Below are 21,253 nucleotides of genomic sequence, written 5' to 3'. Positions count from 1 at the left end.
CAATTCAGCATCCCCCGCCCCTAGGTGGCGCAAAGGGCACGTGTCCCTTGTCCCCACTCCTAATAAAATGCTGAGTCTAATTCATTGTTGTAAAATGGTGGAGTTGCGCCCTTCTTTCACTGTTATGCACATTCACTCATTTAGTATTACAAATTTATTAACTGCATTAATTTCCCCATTTTATCCAGATTTGTTAAAATGTCCAGTCCTTATCTGAACAACCTGATCATACTAGGGAGTGTTTTGGTGTATGCGACTATATTTATCGGTGGACTTGATGCTAATCTGGTTTCAGTGGCAGTGCAAACTCAATTTTGCCAGGTAAAATATTACGGTTTGGTAACTGTGTCGTACTCAGTCAAATATATAGTCTGATAGAAAAATATTTCTGAAAGCAAACACAGTGGCACATAAAAACCCCGTTATATCGCTATCGACTGTAAGCTGGCGTTAATAATGATTTGTCCATATAATTATTATCGTCCTTAGTAAAGGGGTCGTCTAAATCATTGTAGGTCTTGGGGTGGTGCAATAATTTCGTGTACATCTGTGTGGTAAATTATAGGAATAAAAATTTTAGGCGGCTAAAAAGCGGAATTTCAATTTCAAAGTTTATACAGGGATCAAAATTCAAAATTGCTCTTTTTAAAAAAAAATTCCAAATATTCCTCTGATAAAAAGAATTCGGTAGTTTGACACAATGAAATGTGTCCATATCAATTCTGTATTATTGGTTGTGACATACGTTACTGTGTTCCTTCGTGACAAAATGCCCTAGATAGTACAAACTATTCTTTTTTCATTGCTATTAGACTTAGACAAAATACAGAACATTTTCATTCAGGTCAGTGACTATTTTTACCCTTGTAAAAACCATAATTTTGCCCTTCAACTTTTCCAACAATAATTGTAATACAGACTGATCGTTCGTAGATAGCCCAAACTATATATTTTCTTGAGTCCCTTGGGTATCTTGGAATTGGTTTTAACAGACTTTGAGCAACTATTACCCGTTTATAAACTTTGACCTATTTAATCGCACAATGGGTGTCAATTGGCTTACAGTTTTTCCTAATAGTGACCCACTGACCCACGATATATGCCATTTCTGTTGCTTGTGTCACCTTAGGACAATTGTCACTAAAAATCTGCAGTACTAATGTATCGCTATTGTACTCGTAATATTGTTATGTAATGTTTCCAGCTCCGAGCGTGGCTCTTGTCACTAGGATTTGTGTTAGCTTTCGGATCAATGTTCTCTAAAACATGGCGAGTGCACAAGATAGCGGCATTTAAAGCTCCAAAAAGAGTGGTACGTATATTGATATGGGTATATTGCTAATAAATGTTTCTGACTAAAGCAAGTAGACAGAGAAACAATTCCAATCTTTGCTCAAGTGAATTCACTATAGAACCGATCCATTTCAAATTTCTAACGCATGCTCTTTATTTCGTGTCAAACCGGAGTATTATATACGGGAAGAGGCTACATAATCAAACCGCACGGTTAGGCAACACTGCATGTTTTTCTCACAATAGGTTTGGCCATTTTATATTGTAGCGGTCTGTCACGAGTAAGCATTCTAATTGGGCCAAGGAGTTTCCATTGTGGTTGCTGATAGCACTCGAGATATTCCATATTTTTACCTCAAACAGTTGATAATAGCTCAATTTTTTTTTTAATCGGTTTTTCGGTCAATAAAGTCCCATCTTGCGTTCGCGTAAAATTTCACATCAGCACGAGCTAGTTACGCATTAAACAACTCGCAAATAGCGTAAGTGCTGCGCCCATAGCAATACACGATGTTATGAGTCCACGGTATTGAAAATTTCTAGCGGCCAAGCATAGAAGGCTTTCTTATGGCCACAAAATTCAAAGGCGAAATTATGCAGGAGTGCCTAATACCGCTCTTTCATTGATTTTAAAGTAGCATATTTCAAGATATTATCAATGTACGATTTTGTTTACAACCAACCGAAGATTTGCGTGCGTGCACCATGATGTTTTTAAAAATCCATTTTGTTAAATTAAGAGAAAAAACCTGATTTTCTACATTTAAGATTACGATAGAAACAACTTTTGCATTTACCCTCACGTACTACAAGGGGGAGGCGGGGGTGTATCAATCCATACGGCATTTAAATGTTCATTCTAAAACGCGTTTCATTACACCCAAAGGACTTACGCTAATCGTTGATCCTTCATACATACACGCTATATAACAGTGCGCGTGATTGGTCGAGAGCCGGGCATAAACAGCGTGTATTCCCGGTGTCCCGAATGTGACTGTCGCCGGGAAAGGAAAGTGAAGGAAATCATGTTTTTTTTTTAAATAATGTTGCTTGTAATTTTTTGTTATTATTTTGATGAAATAAGAATCACAAAATGTTCTGGTATGTATGAACGGGGTTCATTCATATATTTTCATGACTAAACGGTTGTTTATAAACAACCGTTTAAACATGAAAATATGAAACCCTAATTTGTGCTTATTTTGCTTGTAAAAATATGAACCCACCAACTTCCCAGCAAACACAAAACGTTTTCGACATCATTTGCAAAGGTTATAAAAGGTTGTCAGAAAACGTTTAAATGTCGGGTTATATAAAGGGTATAAAAACGTTTTAATAACATTCCAAAAACATTTTTGAAAACTTGGTACAAATCATTCTAAACAGAATGTTATTTTGGGGTTGAAAAATATTTTGCAAAAAATATTTGCCCAAAATATTTACAATAACGTTTTTTTATATAACCCGACATTTAAATGTTATTAAAACGTTTTGTAAAAAACATTTTAAGAACATTTCTGTGTTTGCTGGGTGCAAATATTTTAACATAATGTTATTTAAGTGTTGACAAAATATTTGGCCAAAACTGTTTGCAAAAATACATGTAGTTTACAATGACATTTCAAAACATTTAAAAAATATTGTTGTAGTGTGTTTTCATACAAAACGTTTAAAACGATGTCATGACCTTTATATAACCCGACATTTTAATGTTATTAAAACGTTTTTACCTCAACCAAACCCCAAAATATAACTTATTTAAAACGTTTTAAAAACGTTTTTGTGTTTGCTGGGTTAGCTGGGGTAAGTTCAATCATCAAAGTTAACCATTTGGTAGAAAGGTGAAAGTAAAACCATGATCATGGATTAAAGGAGCAACCCTGACACCATCATGGGTGGATGTGTTGAATAAATCGCTCTCGTTTCCGAGCCAGTTTTTCAGTTTTTTTGGCATGGATTAATTTATTTTGGAGAATGTCATTGGTTTCATATAATTTGAGGAGCACTGCTGAACATACTATGCCCGAAAAGAAGGGGAAAAAACAGCCAGCAAAAGAGCAAACTACGCTGGAAGATATGTTTACCAGACAACAAAACAACAACAGTGAGAAAATGGCGGAAAATACGAACAATGCAACGAGCGACGTGACTAACGCTGAACTGAAGGACTTGTTATTGAATATGGATAAAAGATTAAATGCTAGAATGGATGCAATAGAGGCACAGTTAAAAGGTACAGTGAACAGAGTAACGGAAAATGAAAACCAAATCAAGGACTTGGTCAAGTCAGTGGACCACAATGATACATTTGTCAACCAAATCCTAAAGGAGCAGATCCCCGAGATTAACGCCAAAATTTTCCAGGCGAAGAATGAAATGAGAACTAATCAGATCCTAGCTGAAATTCATGATAGGAAACAAAATTTGCTTTTCTATGGAGTGAAACAGACCAAAGATGAGGACATTTACGATGTAGTGCGAGAGTTCCTTATTACGGATTTCATGTTTAGAAGAGAACACGCTGATTCAGTGATCATAGTGAACGCGCATCGACTACCACGTCGAAAGAGAGACTTACAGGGGCGCGAGCAACAGGAAGGAGAGGAACGACCGGATCCCATCATTGTGCGTTTTGGTTGCATGTCCGACAGAGATTGTGTTTTAGAAGCAAGCCAAATTCGCGGTTATATCAAGGACAGGAAGCCAGTCATGTGCTACACGGATCTCCCTGCAGAGATGAAACGTACGAGGGGTGAGTTGGCTACTCAAGCAAGAAGACTACGGAATGAAGGAAATTCAACAAGGATCAGAGTAAATGGGGTGAAAGTGTATTTAGAATATCGTGCCAAGGAAGCAAAAGGCAGTGCCTGGAAGATGTACACCAAATAATTGAACAAGCTATGCTATAGCAAGTCTTTTTCTTTGACACTGCAAACAAGTTATTGATAGATTATCAACGGCATCCTTTATATCGAACAATATTAATTTTGCTGGAAAGAAAAAAAATTGCTGATCATGAACCAGTCCTTAATCGGTTTCAAATCAAATGTGCACACCATATAAATTTTATGTACAACTTTGGGTTTGGAAAAGAAAGTCTCAAAAGTTATGGTAGTACAGGTAATGACATTAGTGAAAAAATGACATTGGGTGTTGAAAAAAAAATCACTTTCTGTGTTCGGATCGTATCATAAAATTGTAAAATATAAACTTTAAAAATAAAAGCCAGAAAAGTCAGAAAATGTGTACGACGATATAAAAAAAAAACACCCAAAACAAACAAAACCATTTATGATGCTTATTCCTATGGTGAAAGGAAAATACTTGTTTTCAATGTTATCCACTTTATGATATATATTGTAAAATATGTGTTCATGTTATAACAATCTATATATAAACAAAATAAAACGTGAAATCATGGGCTTTTTCTTTGTTTTGAAAGCCTATGGTGAAAGGAAAATACTTTCCAATGTTATCTACTCTATGTAATGTTTAGGTTAAAACAATCTATATATAAATATGTAAACAAAATAAAATGTGAAATCATATGCCTTTTTGTGTTTGGATGCCTATGGTGAAAAGCAAATACTCATCACACACTTTATGATATGGATTGTTTATGTTACAACAATCTATATATAAATATATAAACAAAACAAAATAAAATGTAAAATCATAGGCCTTTTGTGTTTGATTGAATACCTATGGTGAAAGGCAAATACTCATCTTATACTTTATGATATGGATTGTTTATGTTATAACAATCTATATATAAATATGTAAACAAAATGAAATGTGAAATCATAGGCCTTTTTTGTGTTTGATCGAATACCTATGGTGAAAGGAAAATACTCATCACATACTTTATGATATGGATTGTTTATGTTACAACAATCTATATATAAATATATAAACAAAATAAAATGTGAAATCATAGGCCTTTTTGTGTTTGATTGAATACCTATGGTAAAAGGCAAATACTCATCACACATTTTATGATATGGATTGTTTATGTTATAACAATCTATATATAAATATGTAAACAAAATAAAATGTGAAATCATAGGCCTTTTTGTGTTTGATTGAATACCTATGGTGAAAGGCAAATACTCATCGTATACTTTATGATATGGATTGTTTATGTTATAACAATCTATATATAAATATATAAACAAAATGAAATGTGAAATCATAGGCCTTTTTGTGTTTGATTGAATACCTATGGTGAAAGGCAAATACTCATCTTATACTTTATGATATGGATTGTTTATGTTATAACAATCTATATATAAATATGTAAACAAAATGAAATGTGAAATCATATGCCTTTTGTGTTTGATTGAATACCTATGGTGAAAGGAAAATACTCATCACATACTTTATGATATGGATTGTTTATGTTACAACAATCTATATAAATATATAAACAAAATAAAATGTGAAATCATAGGCCTTTTTGTGTTTGATTGAATACCTATGGTGAAAGGCAAATACTCATCACACATTTTATGATATGGATTGTTTATGTTATAACAATCTATATATAAATATATAAACAAAATAAAATGTGAAATCATAGGCCTTTTGTGTTTGATTGAATACCTATGGTGAAAGGCAAATAATCATCACACACTTTATGATATGGATTGTTTATGTTATAACAATCTATATATAAATATGTAAACAAAACAAAATGTGAAATCATAGGCCTTTTTGTGTTCGAAAGCCTATGGTGAAAGGAAAATACCTAATGTCACATAGTTTCCAATGTTATCTACTCTATGTATTGTTTAGGTTATAACAATCTAAAATATGTAAACAAAACAAAATGTGAAATCATAGGCCTTTTTTTGTGTTCGAATGCCTATGGTAAAAGGAAAATACTTATGTCACATAGTTTTCAATGTTATCCAATTTGTGATATGTATTGTTTATGTTATAACAATCTATATATGTAAACAAAATAAAATGTGAAATCATTTTCTGTTTGAATGCCAATGGTGAAAGGAAAATACTTATGTCACATAGCTTCCAATGGATCCACTTTATGATAATTATGTATTGTTTATGTTATAACAATCTATGATTGTTATGTAAACAAAATAAACTGTGAAATCATAGGACATTCTTGTCTGAATGCCTTTGGTGAAAGGAAAATACTTATGTAATATAATTAGTTTACAATGTTATCTACTTTATTATATGTATTGGCCGTTTCATACTATAGCTTTATACCACGTTAGTGGTTTAAATGCATTTATAGTTTACATGGATACTGCAGAAAGGTAACATTTGCTGGTAAATTTTGTTTAAATAGGAAACCTATGTACATACTACTGTTTACAAATTCCAAAAATGCAACTTTAAATTATGTATGATTTTGAACAAAAACAATAATTTGAACAAAATGAGTAATATTTGGAGCTTGATTGATAAAAACAAAACATGCTACAAATTACTATTCTGAAAAAAGTCAAAAAAAAGTTTGCCTTTCTTAAATGCTGTTTCCATGTCGGCTCGGAGATGAGTGCGGTGTGTAGATACTTTTTTAGTTTCTTTATGTTTGTTTTTTGGGTATCTACCAAGATTTTGTTCCAATTTTCTTTGTTTTTTTTACATGTTCTTTTTTGCATGGTTCTGTTTGTGTGTGCGGGTGAGTGGCCATATTTATCAAAGCATAATTTATATGTATGTCTAGAGTTTTCTATGTACAATTACCTCATGAAACGTGTTCCATGATACCATTATAGACATTGAAAATGATTAAGTATGGCTAATGATGTTAAAATTCTATCAATGAATTGCCGGGGTTTAAATGCTAAACAAAAAAGAAGAGATGTTTTACATTATTTGCGTAACAAAAGTGTTTCAATATTATGTTTGCAAGATGTTCATTTTGATAAGAATATGGAAATAATGGTAAAAAGCTGAATGGGGAGGTGAAGCTTTTTTAGCTCTTTTGCCTCAAATTCAAGAGGAGTTGCCATTTTTCTCAATAACAATTTAGATTTTAAAGTCCATACAACACAAAATGATGAAGAAGGAAATTGGGTAGCTTTAGATGTATCTATTAACAATGTTCGTATAACACTTATATCAATATATGGTCCAAATGATGACAAGCCAAACTTTTATCACGACATTAAAAGGGTAATAGAAACATTTGATAATGCCCATTGTGTGTTATGTGGTGACTGGAATTTGGTTCAAGATCCAAAATTAGATACCTCGAATTATATTCGCATAAATAATCCAAAAGCGAGAAAAACTGTTTTAGAAATGAAAGAAGAACTTGGATTGATAGACCCGTGGCGACTTCAAAACCCAAACTCTCGCAGATATACCTGGCGTCAACCAACTCCTTTAAAACAGTCCAGATTAGATTTTTTTCTGATATCGGAAGAGCTTACAACATATTTAGTGAAATCTAAAATAAACCCTGGATATCGAACAGATCACTCTCTTATTAGTCTTTCGCTCGACGTGTCTCCTATTAAACGTGGGAAAGGTTTTTGGAAATTCAATAATACGCTATTAAAAGATATTGATTACATAGATAGGATTAAGAACAAAATTAGTGAAGTTAAGAAACAATATGCAGTATCACCATATAACTTAAATAATATAAATCAAATCCCTGCAAGTGAGCTCGAGTTTACGATAAATGAACAACTGTTTCTTGAAGTATTGCTCATGGAGATAAGGGGGGAAACGATCAAATATGCATCAGAAAAAAACAAAAAAAATAAAAATAAAGAAAAAATACTTGAAAGAGATATAGAAACTTTAGAAAAAGAGCTAGGTGATTCAAACAATACAGACGTTTTAGAAAATGTTGAAATTAAAAAGTCCGAATTAGAGGAGATGAGGAAGGAAAAAATGGAAGGCGTAATGTTACGATCCAAAGCAAGATGGATAGAACACGGAGAAAACCATCTAAATATTTTGTGAACTTGGAAAAAAAACTGTGTAAATAAAGCAATCGTTCATTTACAAAATGCAAACGGGGATGATATAAAAGATCAATACCAAATAATGGAAGAAACTTTTAAGTTTTACTCGAAACTGTATGAATGTAAAGACAACAATTTATATTTGGAGGAATTCGACCAAAATCTTTCAAGATCAGATTTACCTCAATTAACTCAAGATCAATTAAAAAAAGCTCGAAGGGCATTTGACTTATAACGAACTTTTAACTGCCTTGAAGAAAATGTCAAACAATAAAAGTCCTGGGTCTGATGGGTTTACCACTGAATTTTGGAAAGTTTTTTTCAAGACTTGGGAGGTTTTCTCTTACGTTCTCTGAACTACTCATATGAATCAGGGGAATTATCAGTTACGCAGAGATTAGGGATTATTACCCTCCTTCCTAAAGGAAACAAACCAAAACAATTCCTAAAGAATTGGCGTCCTATTACTTTGTTAAATATAACCTATAAACTAGCTTCATCGTGTATTGCTGAAAGAATGAAACAGATTTTACCAAGCCTAATAAATGATGATCAAAAAGGTTTTATGAAAGGAAGGTATATTGGAGAAAATATAAGATTACTTTATGATTTAATTTTATACACAAAATTACATGACCAACCAGGTATGCTATTGCTTATAGATTTTGAAAAAGCGTTTGATTCCGTTTCTCATAAATTCATTTTTAAAACATTAGATTTTCTAAATATCGGTCCATCTTTTACAAAATGGATCAAACTTTTTTATAATAAAAGTCAATCCTCAGTTTTGGTAAATGGAAATTCCTCAAAACAATTCGATTTAGGTAGAGGTTGCAGACAGGGGGACCCTCTGTCCCCTTATATCTTTCTAATTTGTGCTGAAATGTTGGGCTGTCTCATACGAAAAAATACTGATATATGTGGTATTACAGTTGAAAATATTAATTGTAAAATCACCCAATACGCTGATGACTCGACTGTGATCTTAAATGGAAGTAATGAAAGTTTACTACAAACGTTAAAAACACTGGATTTGTTTGAGCGTTTGTCAGGGTTGAAAATAAACGAGGATAAAACAAATGTTGTGTATATTGGGTCACTTAGAGGTAGAAAACCAAACCCTGGCATTACAAATAAAAATCTAAAGTGGGTTGAAGACGGAAAATTCTCTGCATTGGGAGTACAATTTTCAACCAATTTGGTTGAAATGGTTAATTTGAACTATGATAAGGTTATGGAGTCGGTGACAAAGGTAATGCATCATTGGTCTAAAAGAAACTTGACAGTTTTTGGAAGAATAACTATAGTCAAATCCCTACTGATACCAAAGTTTAACCACCTTGTTCTTTCAATTCCTAACCCGTCAAAAGACTTTATAAAAGATTTACAAAAGAAAATCTATAATTTTATTTGGAAAGGTACAAGAGATAAAATAAGTAGAGATCAATTGTCAAATGATTATTCTGAAGGTGGATTAAGATTGGTTAAAGTAGATTTATTCTTTGAAGCACTGAAATGTACATGGATTAGACGAATTGTAAATGGATGTATTGATGCTAAAGGATTGATGTTTTTTTCTATTTCAACTGGTATACATATTAATGATCTTGAAAAGGGCGCAAATTATACACTAAAAGTAGCACAAAATTCCCAAAATGTTTTTGGAAAGAAGTTCTTTATCTTGGTCTAAGGTAAAGAAAAACACAATCCTAATACAATTGATGATGTGTTAAGATCATGTTTATGGGAAAACGAATGGTTTAAGATTGGTGGTAAAGAAATAAATTATAAAAAATGGCGGACAGCAGGTATTGATTTTGTCTCTGACCTTGTCCATGTTAACCAAAACCGTTTTCTCTTTCTTCATGAAATTGAAACAAATTATGGATTACGGCTAAATTTTTTGGAATACAACAGTGTAATTTGCGCAATTAAGAGTAATTTCAAGCATCTATTTCAGGAAAACGCTACATTTATTGCAATTCCTAAGCCGTTTATCCCATTTCATTTCAGTTTTATTTTAAAAGATAAAAAAGGTTGCAGATCAATCTGTAAACAACTTATGTCCTCAAAGATACCAAGAGCAAAACGAAAATGGGAAGTAAAATTAAATAGTAGCTTTTCAGATGATGAATGGAAGGTATATTCTTTGTTGCCATTTAAATGTACAATGGATACAAAATTACGGTGGTTTCAGTACAGAATTTTAAATGGAATTCTTACCACAAATACATTTATGTTTAAAATTGGCAAAAGAAATGATAATATATGTACTTTTTTTTTTTTTTAACCCGAAACGATAATTCATCTTTTATCAGATTGTAAAAAGGTTAAACCCATTTGGTCTCAGCTCGAAACCTGGTGTTTACAAAAACTCGGTATACCTATCACATTCAACCGAAATCATATTCTTTTCGGGACAGATTTAGGAAAACTAAATAGTGCTATCAATTTAATTCTCATTCTAACTAAGTTTTATATATACAGAAAAAAGATGCCAAAATTCAACCCTTTCTTTTATCCCTCTTCAGAAGGAAATAGAATATTATCATAAATTGGAAAGATTCATTCTTTTAAAAGATTCAAAATACCGAGTTTATCAAAATAAATGGCAGGTTTGGAAGGACTTTTCAACTAAACATTTTGTTCTTATAGTAAAAGATATAGAAATCAAATGCTATATAAATATGAATGTGAAGGTGTGTGTGTGTTGGTACTGTTTATGTATTGTATAATAAATAAAAAATACCTGGTGTATAGAAATCAAAATTTCTGTATTTATCTGAGTAAACTATGATTGTAAAATGTACACTGGAAAAAAAGAAATAAAAAAAAAAAATGATCATGGATTAATGCTATTAGTTATAGTTAAAGAGTTATTTCCTTTCACATTTAGCAGAAACTTCGTTGGTGAAAATGACATTGTAGTGGTATTTTAGCCAAAATTCACTTTTGCATATATTTTGGTATCATAGCAATACATTCTTACCAAATAATAACAGTAAAATGACGTTTAATGTACACTAACAAATTGGGCTGTGTTGCAAAAAATGGCTCATCGGGGAAAGATCGACGGATAAGCATGACAAATGCAAGAGCGTCGTAACTTACATTTTTTGGGGAAAAATTGAGTTATTAATTGATAATACCAATGTAGGTAAATCCTCACATTTTAGCTATTTTACAAGTCTTAAAAGCAAATAATATAATTATAATGGATTTATCAACACGCTTAAAAACAATAAATAAGTAAAGAAATTGAAATACGCAAATATTTTTCTGCCAAATGACAAATTATGCAGATACGAAATTTCTCTTGCACAAATCCCACGAGATAAAAACACAACTTTTCATATTGACATTACAGATCATTAAAGACCGGCAACTTTTCCTCATGGTTTTCGTGTTATTACTTATCGATGTCTGTGTTCTTGCCGCGTGGCATATAATCGACCCGATGGAAATTGACACACTTGAACTCTATGAAATTGTAAGTTCGACCATTTTTTACCTCTAAAGTGTGGTTCAATAATCAAAGACTTAGGACTGAGAACACATCCCGGCCTCACTATAATGCGGCCGCCACACTCTGGCCGCAGTATTTCAATACATTTGTACCGCTCAGAGTGAAGCCAAACTGGCAAATGTTGCGGCCAGAGTGGTACCAATTGGTGTTGGGACAGAGGTATCCATTCCAAGTATTGTATAATTTGTTTTGAAAATACCCACAATTTTTCTGGTAAATATCTAACATATTTTGGTGTGCCAGAGTGGGCCAGCCTCAGTAGAGTAAGGATGATTTCTGTTCAACAAGAATTACGTTTTTCTCAGAGTTTTTGGAAAACCGATGAGATACTGATTGTCTGACTCTTTGACAATCCTCGATGTTGATGGTGTCTTGTAGGAAGATTGTGTTTCTAGTAGAGAATCGTATATCTTTGAAAGTTCAGGGCCCGTCTCACCAGGCTTCAAACCACATCAAACGATTCGGCATAACGGTCGTTGCGCCAAAAGACACGCTCAGAATTGAAGATCAATCGGACGTTGTTTACCGAATACCATGTGGTTATTACAGCAAGATTAATATGTGAATAAAAGGAAAAGGACTGTAGTAGAAGCTATAACAAACACACTGCCCACATGGTAAGTAATACCTCTGCCGTAGCTGAAGGCTGAGCATACAAAGACACTGCGCATGATCTGGACATTGACACACAAATTCAAATAAATTCACGCCATAGGGACGGGACCGTGAACTTTCAACCTCGAGGATAAAGTCGGTAGAGGATCAGACACTATACTATCGCTGATTACGGAGAAAGGTTTCTCAGAAAATAAGTGCTGTTGAACTGTTCTCATTTACCTTTATGTCTTCCACCAAGACGTATAAAAATATTCAGTAGCGAATTACGAAATATATAGGGGAACAACGAGCCTCTTGGATGCATCCCATTTAATTTTATTTTTATGCACCTCTCATACAGGACGATCCACAAGTACCAAATCAACGACTGATACCATACTACGAATACTGTTCCTGTAAGCACCAAATCTACTGGTTGACAGCATTATACAGCTATAAAGCTTTGTTGCTGATATTCGGGGCGTTTCTGGCTTGGGAAACTCGGAAGGTAGGTATGTCAATGGCGTGGCGGGCAGTCATTTCCAAGGAAGTACGTATCTCGTTTAAAGTTTCACAGGCATGGACCCAAATGAAGCTGAAATGAAGTTAATGCCGAATCTTGCAATTACTATATGTCCATTATTGTCTCTGAGGGTATGCATATGTTTTAAGGGTACCTGTTAGGGATTTTAAGGGTATCGGTTGTGGCTGTAGTTTAAAGGTATTAGTGAGTTTGAGATTTCCAAACGTGCGTATCAAAGGTCCGTGCATCTATTGTGCACGGGCGTATAATACGCACGTTTGGAAATCGCAAGCTCTATATTATTATTAGTAGAAGTAGTAGTAGTAGTATTAGTGTTATTAAATTATTATTATTATTATTATTATTATTATTATTATTATTATTATTATTATTATTATTATTATTTAGTATTATTAGTGTTATTATTATTATTATTATTATTATTATTTGCCTACCAGGTGACAATATCTGCACTGAATGACAGCAAGCTTATCGGCATTAGTGTGTATAATGTGATAGTTCTATGCACGATTGGGGTATCAGTCAGTTTCGTCATTAATAACAATCCATCGATACTCTATATCTTCACTAGCTGTGTCCTGCTATTTTGTACGACGATTACATTGATAATTGTATTTGTACCGAAGGTAGGTTCATATGATGCCTCCTCAAAAAACTCCCAAAAACTGCCAGCAAGACTTCAGTCTTTATCATAAACATAATGACATCTACGGACCTGAAGTCTTGCAGCGGTACATAGAGATGCACTGTACGTTTAAGAAATCCAAACTTCAAGCATCAAGAAATATACCTTGTATTTGTCAGCTTTACCTCAGAGATGCTGTAGACCCTTTCTACACTGTGTAGAAACATCACCAGTAGAATGCTGCTCAATATTATAAATCCAAATCATGAAAATCAAGACATTTTGCAGAGCAATATTTTGACCACTTTTGCACTAAGTAAATTACTCCCATGAAGATTGCAGGTTTTTCCAACTCAGGGAATTTTGAACCCACCCAAAAGATGAGATCAATGTAGATCAATTACCTCAACTTTGTGAGTATAGACTAGTACAGTCGGATTAAAATCATCCAGGCACGCCCAAACCCTGGTACAATGGGATTAAAATCATCAGTGCATGCCCAAACTGTCCTTGAGAGAGTTCCTCAGCTACATCCTTAGAGCCCAAAATGAGCCCACATATTGTGATGTTTCTTATTTGTGGAAAAGATAGCAATAGAGTGCACTGTAACTCTAGGTATGACGAGTTACAGTTACTGGAACTACCCCAAAACTATGCAGTGATTTATAAGTAGTGCGCTACTCACAAGCATAAAACCCACAAGGCTCGGCATCTTTACAAGAATTTGCTGACCACTGTAGCCCTAGGTTGTTTGATGTGATCATTTATTGAATAAATACACATAATACTTTTTAATCTATTTTTTTACTTCGTTTCTTTATCGAATTATTCATCTTTTTCTGTTTTTGTGGTAACTTTTATATCATAAGCTGTATATTGTATGAGGACACTATTTACATATATTTTTAAAAATATGAGTTATATTCCTTACATTCGATGATAAAAAGTTTTTTGAAAATGTCCTTGCTCTTTATTACTCTTTTTCTGATTTTTACACAAGTGTCTACCCCTTGTAAAGATACAAACAAGGTTTCAGATAAATAGCGCCATCATTGTTCATCTTTACTTAAAAATGACTATGGTTTTACATGCCATCAAACAACCGTACCCGGCCCGGCCAAGACACACCGTACAAACCATTTATAAATATTCATGATCTTAATATAATTTAATAATTAATATACAAGCCCTACATATCACAATTAACCACCACAGCAAAGATCAGCCGCCCGAGTTCTCGTACCATTAATCATGAAAATAAGTAGTGAAGAGTTCCTTGCCCAACAGAATTCCAAGTCAGACAAATCATTTAACGAGAACAAAATACAGACTGCGCTGGGGTTCGAACTCGCATCGATACACACCCTGACAGCGGTGTCTAACGCCTTACCTTAGCTGCTCGAAAAAAAACACCACACCTTTTCAATTATTGCCAAAACCTGGATTTCTTTTAATTGTTTTCACTTGAATGCTTTGTTTATCTTTACAACATCTTTTAATTTGGGTTGTTTCAAATCATTTCAGATCATTTCAGTCTACAAATACCCAGACGGCCCACCGACGATAAACTCGGGAAGGACTAATAAAAATAAGCCCGAAGCGCGCAGTACAGTGTGCAGCCAGAGTCAAATGGAAACTCTTCAGGAAGAAAACATGTCGATTAAGCAGAAATTGGCCGAAGTGAGTATATTCACTTCTTTCAATGCAGCTAAAATAAAGCAACATATCTTTTCGATTTGATTTGTTCGGGTTTTGACAACCCTGGATATCCATTGGGGTCCATTTGAACATCAGGACGGGTTGGGAACAGTCCGGGGATAACACCCTACTCTTTTCGAAACTGGCTCTCTGCACACGGGACCGACGGCTTAACGTCCCCTCCGAAGGACGGTGTACTTTTATGATTCATTTACCCAATTCTAAATGAACCATGGGGAGAGCGGAAGTCTAAATTTAATCTACAGAAGTTGCCAATTTCAGACTTTTTTCCAAGTCAAATTCCCAGCAAATCGCCACCGCCGGCAAGTACCCTAACCATTGCGTCACGCTCTCCCTATACTTTACATGAGGTTGCTGACCATTAAATGGCCCAGAGGCAAGACACATCTTATAAACAATTGATCATCATCCAGGGACGCCTTTCCGATCTATACATGCGCAGTCAAACCGTGATAGATCCAGTGTCTAGCACTATACCGAATGATTTAACTGTTAACTGCTGTACTGGGTATCTTAGTCTGGTTCTGAAACCTCATAATGATTTGGTCTTAACCCAGAATACTTTTCTGCAACCCTTTAGGTAGAAAATTTTTGACTCAACTTTCACGAAAATCAGAGTAACTAACTTTTTTCACAACTTGGAATTTGACCCTTGGCCTGTTGCGGCTTGTAACTTTTGCACCATGGGTCACATTGAGAAAAAAATATTGCTATACTTTGATACCTGTATAACCCTGTGGGGTCATTTTGAGGTCATTTATTTCAAAATACCCAATGGTACCACAATGGCATTACAACACAGATTCTGAATCAGTATAGTATCAGAGATACATTGTATGGACTCTACTTTTGTAGTTTCACCTTCAGAATCTTAAATGTATCGATATTATATTCAAATAATTGGTGGTGGAGTGGAGCGCATAGTGGCATATAGGTGCACCCCCACCTTCGGACGTAGACGGTACAATTAAGCCGATTGCGTCAAAATATATTTCATGTTAAAGATAACCCACGTCTTCTATCTTGTGGTTACAGGTGGAAATTGAAAACAAACGTCTGAAAGCATTACGCCCTCTATCGGAAAGCGTCATCGATGTTTCAGCAAATGATGCCCGGTTCAAGAGTGGTTGTGGTCTGTGGTGTGCAGGGGTTATGTGTGGTTGCTGTGCAGGCGATCATAAAGATGCCTATCGACCAGAGGAAGACGGAATTAGCAATATTGCAACGGAGGCGTCAACATCTGGCGTTTGAGCTCCGGGAACCACACAGAGATCCACACCACAGAAGGGGGTCTACATTCCCATGTACGTCACTGTATAAAATTATATGAGAAAGGATGATTTGTCAGAGGATATTATATCACTCATACATAAATTCTAGACAGTTCATTGGTTGATTACCATTTATCATTTTTACTATCACCTTCTCCGTGTGATAGTCTTTACCATCATGTGCTCTGCCGTAGTGCGCCTGCGCCAAGCCGTGCGCTGACTCTTGGACTCGCCGATTTAATTATGGGGTGGACCCCAAAATGTGAAGTATATCATGGCAAAACATGGTGTTATGTTGTAGTGAAAAAATGTATTTCCTACCTAAAATATTATTTTAGTAATATAATTTATGCATGAGTGATATAAAACAAATATTAACTGTCTTAAATTCGTGTAATGGTCGAAATATAATCACTCGGTGAAAGATGTATTGTTCCATTCCACTCGCCGTGATTATATTTCGACCATCACACTCATAGACAGTTAATATTTGTATAATGTTATATGTATTTGAGCCGAAAGAACACCGCCCCACAGAAGTCTTAATTTTCCGGGTGTTTTGTTATAACCCCAACGAGAAAATGCATTTCCCCAAAATGCTCTGTATTGTGCAAAACGCCTCCACAGATGACTATTAAATACTTGGTGACCTTAAATCCATATTATAACATTTGCTGAGGGGAACCCCCTCAAAAAAAATTAATATTGTCTGTTATCAATGTAGGGCTGAATAGCTTCAAGAACTTTGGCTTTGGTGTGCAGGGGTTATGTGTGGCTGCTGTGCAGGCGATCATAAAGACGCGTATCGACCAGAGGAAGACGGAATTAGCAATATTGTAACGGAGGTGTTAACATCTTTTTTTTGAATGATCCGGGAACCACACAGAGATCCACACCACAAAAGGGGTCTACGTTCCCATGTACGTTACTGTATAAAATTATATGAGAAAGGATAATTTGTCAGATGATAATGTTATAATTATGTATTTGAGCCGAAAGAACACCGCCCCACAGAAGTCCTAATTTTCAGGGTGTTTTGTTATAACCCCAACGAGAAAATGCATTTTTTTTTTCAAAAATGCTCAGTATTGTGCAAAACTCCTCCACTGATGACAATAAAGCCATATTATAACATTTGCTGAGGAGAAAATCAAGACTTTAGGTGCTGTAGTTTTGTCAAAATCCGAGATTTTGAATAAACCGGCAGGAACCGTCGGTTTATTATTACGATAGAAGTATAATTCGAACGCGTATGCGATGTTCATAACACAGAACTACGTACACGATGTGCGGGACACGCACACCAGAAGATCGTACCGTATTACAACCACCAAAGTAACATGCATTGGCGCTAGTAGTAAATTCCATTTTTTTTTGCTTTACCTCACTTGTTCGGCTCAAGGGGACATATCTGACAGTAAAAGCTAACTTTTATGGAAAATAAATACTAATCTATTTTTAAAGAAATGTTATATGGCTTTAATTGCGATTTTTAACGGAATGTCACTGTGAAAGAATTTAAAGCCCAAAGCAACCCCCTAACTACTTTTTGCATGATTATACCAATACACCCAATGAAGTACTATTAAGATACCATGTTGACCTTTTTAATCTATACCCATCTCAGCTGGTTCTGAGTTTTATCTGGGTATCGTTTGTATAATTGATTGCTAAAATTTATTCGTGAAATTAATCTATATAGTTTGGTGTTTTAAAAATATTGTAAAACGCATTGAGATTTTGTATGTAATGGGCTATAAAAGAAATAAATATTACTATTTATTATAATCAGTATTATTATTATTAAAGACTAAACCGGAAGTGCTTTTTACATTTTACTGTAAAATTAAAACTACTGTAATTTAAATTACAGTAAAATGTTAGATTTTATAATAAACCCGGAATCCCGGTTTATTCACCGTGTTCACTGACCGAGTGATGGCTGAATCGTCTCGTATGTTGATATTCGTCGTTAGTTATACGTCTGATTAATACGTCCCAGTTGCGTGAAGCTCCGCTAAATAACGATCGGCGAGCTAATACACGCATTCACGATAACTTATAGGCGCTGGAATGAAATAGTGTCTTTTTGTTTTACCTCATTTGTTTGGCTCGAAATTAAAAAGGCAAATACTGCGATCAGTGAAAGTAAACAAAATGCTAAAAACAAATAAGAATTTATTTGTCGGTAAAATTATTGAGAGAGCCGTTCACAATCATGTGTATTCTTATGTATCGGAACATGGGGCCAAAACAAATCTTTCACAACCGATCATGAGGTTTTCACCCTGGAACGTGTGTCAAACATTATAAAACCCTAAGAAACTATACGTATAGTGTATACATGTTGAGGGGCCAAGTGGACTTACGGTCTTCTTGCGCTCAGGTATTCAATTGGTTTTCCTTAACACAAATAAGACTAAAGTGATGTTATCGGGCAGTAGTGCAAAATTACGTCAAGTTGATGAAGATTCTTTTTCAGTCATTGTTATCGGTTGTAAACTAGAGAGAGTTAACAAGGCTAAATGTTTATGTATTGTAATTGATGATGAATATTTGTGGCATAACCAAGTAAATTGTGTTATTCAGAAAATGTTTACAAAAACGATGTGCTAGAATTATTTTGAGCGTAAATTCCCAAACCTCGTCTAATGTTATGTTTCCAGTATTAGGATGGAACTCACTTTATAATCGTTGCAATTATTTTAAAGCACTGCTGATATTTAAATCTTGCCTGTCGCCATCATATCTTTCTTCCAAATGTAAATTTGTATCAGATTATCATGGCATATACATTGTATATGCCATGATAATCTGATATATTATACAAGACAAGCTGTGGCTGGTCTGTTAGCATTAGCACTGCCACCTTGCTTTAATGGTAATGATACCGAATAATTTAAATTTTCTTTCTCCGACAGTGGTGTTGAGGTATGGAACAAAATAAATTATGATGTAAGAAACGCCTCAAATTTACAATGTTTTAAGAATATGTATAAGTTATAATGTGATGTTATTAGTGGTTTCATATGTATTTAACAGTGTACTTATATAATGATTGGTGCTATATTTTGTTATCAGTCTTTAATACCGAATTTATTAATTCGTTTTAAACCTGTACTTTTGAATGGAACAGAAGTAAGCGTCAATTTTTGCACCAAAATGTTTGATTTTTCCAAGTTTGTAAGAGCATAATTATATAAGCAGACTTTCCGATTATTTTTGCCGTCGGTAAATATTTTTAATTAAGTCTTTTATAACATATTAAAAGGGCAGAGACCCCTGCTGTATAATAAACTAGCTGGGTAAATAGCTAAGTAACTTTCATGAAAATTATCAAAAGAAGTACCTATTCTTTTGTGTGTGTATGGTCCATCACCTGTCACTTGGTAGTCTTGTAAAATGTCTAATGGCGCTGCCCATGGCCACTCGATGAATTGTTAATTCGAATTAGGAGTTACTACACCCCTGCCCAATTTGTTGCCTATTTTTGCATTTTTCTACAACTACTGCACTGGAAATTTTATTACAACACAGTAAACAGCTGTGGAGTTACGGTCAAAAATGAGGGAAAACCAATATTTGATCAACTACTTCCCTTAAGTTGCTGAATTTTCAGTGCAGTAGTTGTAGTCCTTCACCCTATAATATACATGTCTTACTTGTCACCAATGCGCTATAATTTTTGAGAAATATGCAAAAATAGGCACAAAATTGGCCAGGGGTGTAGTACCCCCTTAATCCTTTCGATATTATAGATTGGTTATGTTGGTTTGATTTGATATGTGTCATTAAATGTATTGTACTTTTATATGCATAATTATACATTTCTGTTGTGCAATTGTTATATGATGCAGGGCCCCGTGTAAGAACAGCATTTTTGTTGACCGGGCTACCCTGGGTAAATATGATGTAATAAATAAATTTAAAAAATCTATTATTTATGGAAATCTCACATTGTTGGTTTTTAAAACATTAAAATGTTTAAAAATTTGTTGCCGAGATGCATCAACTGCAACTGATGATCAACCATCAAGAGTTATTTCACCGAAGCAAGACTGTAGATTTGTTTTTGTTTTTCACTTCTAGTCTGTAGGCTATATTATAGTATATTATAGTTTTATATGTCGTACAGCTATTTAGTCATCCAGTTGTATAGTTCATACGTGCAGGTAGTAACAAGAAGTAGAAAGATTAAAACATTCAACTGCACTCACCAGGTTTATATTTTATCAACTATTTCAGAACCAACTGGTTCCTTCCTCAGTGGGTAATGGTACGTGTGAGATGCTGCTGAGATCAGTGTTTCTAGAAGATCTTCTACTAAAGTTGCCAGTTGGTTTCAGTGATTTCAGCCAACTGTTGCACACTGGAGATAGTTCGTACCCATGGGAGGTGTTTGTTTTGGGCTGCGGGTCTTTCCTAATGTGGACAGGAATAATAGACAAAGGGATAGGCATCCTAGACTGCTGCCCTCTGTTAAAATATGTATCCTAGGTCTAGACAATAGGCGGATTAGCGGCCATTTTGTCTTCGACATGATTTTATTCACGTGTCCTTATACTTTAGTACACAAATATACAAGTTAACAGGTTTACAATATTAAAATTATATTTTGAATAATCAGTTATATTCTGTAGTAAATCGATCAAATGACGGTGATTGTTCAGGTATTATATGCTTGATAAAATTAAACTATCTGACCAGCTAGTATTCTCCTCCGCC

At 34.3% G+C, this 21,253-nt stretch overlaps 1 protein-coding gene across 1 annotated transcript in view; it reads left to right on the top strand.

Moving 5' to 3' along the window:
• Nucleotides 1-16,508, top strand: part of LOC140169424 (gamma-aminobutyric acid type B receptor subunit 2-like) — a 39,226-nt gene extending 22,718 nt beyond the window's left edge. The window contains exons 13-19 of the mRNA XM_072192683.1: nucleotides 189-321; nucleotides 1,205-1,312; nucleotides 11,614-11,736; nucleotides 12,731-12,877; nucleotides 13,351-13,539; nucleotides 15,063-15,218; nucleotides 16,293-16,508. Coding sequence (XP_072048784.1) covers nucleotides 189-321; nucleotides 1,205-1,312; nucleotides 11,614-11,736; nucleotides 12,731-12,877; nucleotides 13,351-13,539; nucleotides 15,063-15,218; nucleotides 16,293-16,508 — 1,072 coding nt within the window. The remainder of the gene's footprint in view (nucleotides 1-188; nucleotides 322-1,204; nucleotides 1,313-11,613; nucleotides 11,737-12,730; nucleotides 12,878-13,350; nucleotides 13,540-15,062; nucleotides 15,219-16,292) is intronic.
• Nucleotides 16,509-21,253: the final 4,745 nt, after the last annotated feature.

The sequence above is a fragment of the Amphiura filiformis genome, chromosome 14 (genome assembly GCF_039555335.1).
Source record: "Amphiura filiformis chromosome 14, Afil_fr2py, whole genome shotgun sequence".
In the NCBI taxonomy this organism is placed as follows: Eukaryota; Metazoa; Echinodermata; class Ophiuroidea; order Amphilepidida; family Amphiuridae; genus Amphiura; species Amphiura filiformis.
Note: the sequence above shows the minus strand (reverse complement) of the source record. Positions and strands in the feature narration are given on the sequence as shown.